The 7,434-nt window shown below is 28.7% G+C and overlaps 1 protein-coding gene across 1 annotated transcript; it reads right to left on the bottom strand.

Moving 5' to 3' along the window:
- Positions 1-915: 915 nt before the first annotated feature.
- Positions 916-3,219, bottom strand: LOC100214927 (endosomal/lysosomal proton channel TMEM175). The gene is made up of 2 exons (XM_065801578.1): positions 3,103-3,219; positions 916-2,765 (listed from the first exon to the last, which is right to left on the bottom strand). Exon 2 carries the CDS (start codon positions 2,760-2,762, stop codon positions 1,158-1,160), a length of 1,605 nt encoding a protein of 534 aa, XP_065657650.1. The 5' UTR covers positions 2,763-2,765; positions 3,103-3,219; the 3' UTR covers positions 916-1,157.
- Between the last annotated feature and the right edge of the window lie 4,215 nt (positions 3,220-7,434).

Here is a 7,434-nt window from a genome sequence, read left to right as displayed (position 1 = left end):
CCAGTTTGCCTTATGAAATTTGTACTTAATCAGCCTCTCGACAAATAATGCATAATATCAAAAAAGTAATTGTGTTCTAATTGCTGTTCAATTTTTTTTTATTCTTTAGCTATGTTGCCGATTGTTGTTATTTTCCTTTTTCCAATAGTATTGGTATAACTTTTATATAAGTAAGCCTTATAAAATACTATTCCTTGAAATTAAGTTTTTACTTGCTTCCGAAAATTGCTAACCCACGTAGTGTAACTTTTTTTCTTATTAAGTTTTGAACCGTTATTTCTTTTTTTTTTTTTTTTTTAGGTGCCCAAAGAAGTCCTTACGGTCTTATCACAGAGCACCGCGTAAGAACATTTAATAGGAAGTTTACGCCTTCTTTCCATTCGATGTCGTAAAACTCGACCAGAGGTGGGGTTTGAACCACGGATCTTACTTTTCTGCGGTAAGTGCGCTACCACTGCGCCACGGCAGCTCTAAACCGCTATCAACTTTTCAAACTTGATTGAAAATGTTGTTCATTGTAATACTATTCCTATTGGTTACAAACACTTTTTTAATTCTTTCAAAACTCATTTTACAAAACTTTTTTTAATTTTTTCATTCGTCCGTCTGTATAAACTACAACCAATGTTTCTGTTTGAACTTTATTAAAAGTGTTACCCTTGTGCTTTTTAAAAAAAAAAGTTTACGCCAATATACCATCAAACATTTTTTTTGGTAAACCATATCTAATTTTTTTTTCTCAAAGACTACCTCTTCTTACCTATATAAGTTATATAAAAGTATCCTATATGTAGTTGTATAAACGTATACAAATGTAGTTGTATAAACATACTTAAGTAAAATTAAGGTTCAGTAAAATTATATAATGTATGTTTTTTCATTTGAGGAAAATATGCTTCAACATGATAGAACAAGTTTTTGTTTGTTTGTTTATTGTTGTTTTTTTAATTTTTGATACTGACACTAAAACGTTTCCTTTTAACATTTATAAATAAAACATTAGTACAAAAAATTAAAACGCATATAAAAATTTACACAATAAGTTAATTGAAGTTACACAAATTTGTAGTTATTATTTCAGTTAACTTAATTTAATGTTTAACTAAAGTAAATAAACTTAAACACGCTTTTAAGAGTTTCATAATTTTAATTCCATTCTATGGTTGTTCAGTGCCCGCTGGGTAGGCGTCTTCTTTGTTAGTTTCAAATAGAACATCTTCACTTGTAGTGCTGTCTCTTGGGAGCATCATTTCAGAAGATGACGTTTTATGTATTGTGTAGGAAGCAGTTGTTTTACCCACATGGTTCATAAGAACAAACTTCGAGACAAAAAAAGTACACAATGCAGCAATGATTGTAGAATACAAAACATAAGGGACAACACTAGACAATCCTAAAGTGCCTAATATGCAAATTAAAGACCAAAATGGCATATTCAGTGACTTCACTAAAGTATACAAGTGCTGACGTGTGTTAATCTGAACATATTCAAGCGAAGCCCATTTATGCATATATTTATTTTTGGAAAGTAAGCCATACAGCAGTATTGAGAAGTTGGCAATACTTGATAAAAACACAACTAATGCAGAAAAACGTATAGCAATCACTGAATCATGATCTCCTTTAGAAGCAAAATGTGAAAGCATATTAGCAGCAATCGGACAAAGACAACAAAGTACAAGGAACAATTTCTGAACATAAATTATGATTGAATTTACATGTTTCAACAAATGAAGAACAGTGTGGTTTATGTACCACAGAGCTGAAACAAAACTAAACGTTCCAAGAAACGTCATAAAGCCCAATTTCATGTGGTTTAATGCAAAATTGAGAGTATTTTTATTAACATTTAATTTATTTGGAAATTCTTCGACAGTAATATCGAGTATAAGAATACAGGCAACAATAGCAAAAACAGCATCGCTCATAATTTCAACGCGTTCTTTGGATACATTGCCTTTTGAAAAATGAAATAAAAATGAATCTTTTTCTGTTTCTTCAAATTTGTTCGTTCGGCGACGAATAAACCAATAAACTTTCCCGATTGTTGGCATAAACGTAAATATAGCAATAAAGACCCAGGATGCACTGTAGTGAACTAAGCACAACACTCCAGCAAGTGTCAATATAAATAAACTAATTAACGGCCTAAAAATCATTACTAAGGTCAGCTCTCGAAGATCAGACTTTACCCAGTCTTTCAAATCAACATGTAGCATTTTAGGGGAATGTGTAGCATATAATATGATTACAATATCAAATACTTGAAGAACGCCTAAAACGGAGCAAGTTATTACTATTGCAACCTTTTCATGCGGATAATGTTCTTGAAGTGCCAGCGAATAGGGAAGGATAGTAGTCACCAACATCTCTAAAATAACTAAAGTCAGCATAAAATCGTCAACTCGTTTTATAACAAGGCCTCGAATATTTATATTTTCCCAAATAGTAAGAACAATTAGAAATCCAATTATAAACACAATAAACTCTTTGTGAATTGATTGGACATAGTCAAACAGCGGTTGATTTTCTTTTAGACCTTCTAAATTTCTTAAAGGAAGTACAAGAAAAGTTGCGCAAGTAGCCATGATAGCGTCAGAATATGCTAGCATTCGATTAGATGACAATATATCACCACGATGAAGGTTACCTGGTAAAATTTCATTGAGATGGTCATCGTAGTGTTCCTCCAGATGCTTATGCTTTGTTCTACTCCTAATTAGCTTATTTTTCTGAACGTTCGAATCCTTGTTATTTGACATTTTCTATAATTTTACAATAATATTCAACTTTTTCACAAAATCAAATTTGATTTTAGTTTAAGCATTAGCGTCAACGACTAAGTTTAAAAAAATTCTTATACAATTTATTGTCATAATTTATATGAAGAAAACACAATAGCACCTGAGCAATATAACATAAAAATTAAATATGTATGTATGTATGTATGTATGTATGTATGTATGTATGTATGAATGAATGTATATATGTATGAATCTATGTATGTATCTATGTATGCATCTATGTTTTTATATATGTATCTATGTTTGTATGTATATATCTTTAAAGTTGCATCATATATTGATATGATCAAGTACTCACCTATTTTTATTTTTCATCTACTAAGTATGTCTAATATTTTTGACTTTCAAAAACTGTTGAAAAAAGTTCTCTCAACGATTTATATACTTATCAGATTCTGGTAAACAAACTTATTGTTTGTGGTTTAAAAACAAATTATTAACAATTAGAATTTGCATTTTAGAACAATATTGTATGCCATATTGTATGCCTGAACAATATAACATTTACATGTTATGTAACAAAAGTTAGGACAAACACAATTACGAACAGATCTATTTATTTTGAAGCAATATATTTCTTCAATTTCAAAATGAAACAACTCATATTTGCAGTTTTTTTTAATGATTTAAGTAATCATTTATACTTAATACATTATAATTAAATAATATCATACAACTTTCCTTGTAATACTTCAATTTACAACTTCCGTAGATAATTTTTGTTGATCAATTTGTATCAAAGTTTTTTTCGGGTTATTACTTTTTTTTTCTTTTAAAAAAAGTAAATATGTTGTTGTGTAAATGTTTAGCATAATAGAGTAATCGGAACAAGTAGATATAGCTCTATATAAGTAGATATAATGATTAAACTATACGTTAAAAAAATAAAGCTTGTTTTCATAATTTAAATATACTTCATTTTTGCCAATTAATGCTAACAAACGGATGTAAAGAAAATTAGGTTAATTTGTATAACTATAATTATTGTTTCATATAACTGCTTTTAATACCATATCTTAGCAGTAATTCAACATTAAGCTTAACAAATCTATATTATAGTTACGTATATTAAAGATTCATTTACTTTTTAACTTACTTTAATATAACGAGATTACTATTATAAATGTTTTTTCAAATCAGTTTTTAATTTTTCAAACAACATCAAAAACATTTTGTTTTTGCGGTTGTTTGAAAAATTAAAGGCTGATTTAAAAACCATGTCATTCAAAAAAATTGACATAAGTCTTCTTTCATGGCAGACACCTGAATGATAAATCTTGAGAAAAATCTCAACTTCAAATGCAAAAGGAATAAAAAGGTTTTTACAGACGTCAAAAGGTCTTTACAGAGGTCAGAAGATCTTTACAGAGGTCAAAAGGTCTTTACACAAAATCTTAACAGAGGTCAAAAACATTTACAAAGGTCAAAAGGTCTTTACAGAGGTCAGTAGGTCTTTACAGAGAAAAGTTCAGATGATGAGAACTAAAACAATTTATAAAAGTATTCTCATCACGTTTTTTAAAACAAGAAAAAGTACAAATACAAACATGCTTGTCGGAAAGAACGGCATGGTTGTCGGACAGATAGGTCCTGGGAGCCGCATTTGTTATCGAAATTTTGCAATAAAAGTTTTGAAGGTAAGTTAAAAATTTGGTTTTTTGCTTAAATGTGTTTTATTTTGTAGAACTTTAATGGCTTAGATATGTGTAGTTTATTTTAATAAGTTCGTTTTGACAAAGTGTCCATAAATAAATTGGCGTTAAGGAGTATAGTATTAACATACAACATATGTTAATGTTACATAAGTATTATGACCAAGGAGAGCATGGGAGTTTACTTAAAGGAACATCTTCAGCAATGTTTCCAGCAATGTTCCCAGAAACGTTTACAGCAATCAAAAGCGACCGCGGGACGTCTATTCGACACTCGTGGGACGTCTAATTGACTTCTTGTGGACGTCACAAGTCTGTATAATGTCTTTAAAACGTACAACAAACATTCTGTGTCCGCTGAGTTGTTATTAAAGATGAGGGTTGGTTATCAAAAAAGTTTTTATCAATTTATTTTTATCAAAGTTTATTTTATCAAAGCTGGGGGCTACTTCATAAATGTGATTAGCAGTACACCAGCAAACCTAGAAAAGCCTTTTAAGAGATAATTTTATCTATTCAAAATGCAATTAATGTTTTATTTTCAGACCATAGCGAGAAAAAGCAGGTTATATAGTGTTATTCTTCCGGTATGTTTTAAATGTTTATAAAGTGCATCCGAATCGGATTTAAAAGGACTTGATCATACTATAATGCCTTATATTTAATTAGTTTGTATCAATGAGACATATTGATATTTTAAATTTTTTAGGATAACATTGGTCCAGCTTTGTTGAGCATGTTGTTTATTATTTTAGTATTTAATAAGCCAATGATGTTTGCTGTTTTAGTATTTAAGAAGCCAACATTCACTTTTCATAAAACACTCTTATCAACAATTATCCCCAGAAATTTAGTCGCTATGGTTCTCTATATATTTTTATTTTCAATTTTTAGCAATGGTAACATGATTGTTAAATTTTTTCTTTTTTTTGGTTGTAATGGAAAAGAATATCTTTGGTTTTTTAAATCATTATTTATATATTAAGAACAGTTATAGCGAATGGAATTATGAAAAACGCAACATTTAATCTAAGCAATTTTAAAGTTATTTTCATCAGTAATTGACCTCTAATGTAACTCGTTGAGAGGGCCGTTCTTATCAATTTAAGCTCCGTGTGCTATAAACAAATAAGCGACGTAGGGGGCTATAATCCAATTATCCCTTCAATTAAAACGATGTATTAAAAAATAACTTTCTTTCTTGCTTTTATTTTAGCAAATTTATTGATTATTGAATTGACATAGAAAATGTTTAAATTAATTAATTTCACTCGTAGATCTAAGATTTACCAAGAATATTTCCTGGAGCAATCAGTACAGGGATTGTCAAAAAATTTTTTGTACGCAGTTGTCAAATTAGAAAATTTTGATTCGGTATTCAAATTTATAAGTGCTTTTAATGAAAGCTTATGACTATTAGAAACTGTACCTGGGTCTTGATCATTTATTAGATTATATGAAATTAATATGAAAACATTCCTTGATCATATCAATTAAATCATTTATGTATGTATGGCATAATAACTTAACTTTTTTTCGTATAAGAACATGTTCTATATTCTTTAAATATATATTAAATATGTTCTCATACGCACATATTCTCTTTTGCTGACTTCAAATAAAAGAATAAAAGAATTATGGTATAAATTGTATTTATCCGTAATCATCACCTTTACTAAAATTAGCATCATATGCGGGCAGTTTCCCAAAGTGTTTTTTTCTTTTAATATTTCTTATACTTTTAAATTTTGAATTTCCTGAAAACTCGATGCTCTTATGTTTTTAATTATCTACAGGTCTTTAATTTTCTAAATATATCGATAAAGAATTATTGAAAGCAAAAATAGTACCAATATTATTATCGACTTTTTTGAATGTTATGTTTATACTATTAATAGTTTGTAAAACATCATTCCGAACATGGGGTCGTCCATAAAGTACGAACACTTTTTTTTCGTCTACCCATCCCCCTCCCCCGCTTTTTGCAATACGCTTTTTTGAGTACCTTCCACCTCCCTAAAAGAACCTATGCTTTTAACCTATTTATCTAACATTTTATGACATTTTTTTAAATTTAGTGTCTCCTTTCTTTTATAATTGACCCACTGCCCTCCCATCTCATATACGCCATTTGCAGACCCCCTCTTCCCCTCCGAGTGTACGTACTTTATGGAAGCTCCCCATTAAAACAGTCTCATTTGTTTTTTTAGATTTTCTGCTTCTAATTTTATGAATGATTTTTGAGAAGAGTCTTATAATAAATAATCGTAGCTGTTAACCAAGGTATTCACAGCTTCACCGACCAGCGTGTCTTTTTTTTTTTTTTTTTTGTTCTTTTTATTACATTATAAATAAGCATTTCGTTACAATATTTAAAATACAAATATATAATAATAAAAACATAAATATATATATATATAATAATCGTTATTAAATAATAAAAGAACGCGAGAACTCGTAGAAGACCAGACGGTCTTGTCGTCGAGTACCGCTAAGAAATGATCGTGTTAAAATTTATAAAATATCTACAAGATAAGAAATAAGTTAACGAAATAAGAAACTTAAAATATTCCGTTACAAATACAAGATACATTATTATATATTACAATTGTTAATGATGCATATATAATTTTTATAAATCAATAGTTAAATAGGGGGTAAAAAGGAAGATCACTAAAAAAAAAAAAATATCAAAAGTATATTGTTGCATCTTCAATTGTAAAAATGAGTTCTTTAAGCTTTCGTTTGAAAAAAAAGTAGTTAATTTGATGAATAAAATCCTTAGTAAAATTTTTTTAAACTATTTTATTCCATAAGAATGGTCCGCGATAATCAATACAAAATTTAAAAAGATTTGTTTGAAAAATGGGCTGCTTTATAAAATTATCATTCCGCAAAATGTATTTATTTTTATCTTTCGATGAATACAAATTATAGAAAGAAATAGGGGATGAATTGGTTTTACATTTAAACATAAA

This window comes from Hydra vulgaris, chromosome 07 (assembly GCF_038396675.1).
Source record: "Hydra vulgaris chromosome 07, alternate assembly HydraT2T_AEP".
Taxonomy (NCBI): domain Eukaryota; kingdom Metazoa; phylum Cnidaria; class Hydrozoa; order Anthoathecata; family Hydridae; genus Hydra; species Hydra vulgaris.
This window is presented reverse-complemented; position numbering and strand designations above follow the sequence as displayed.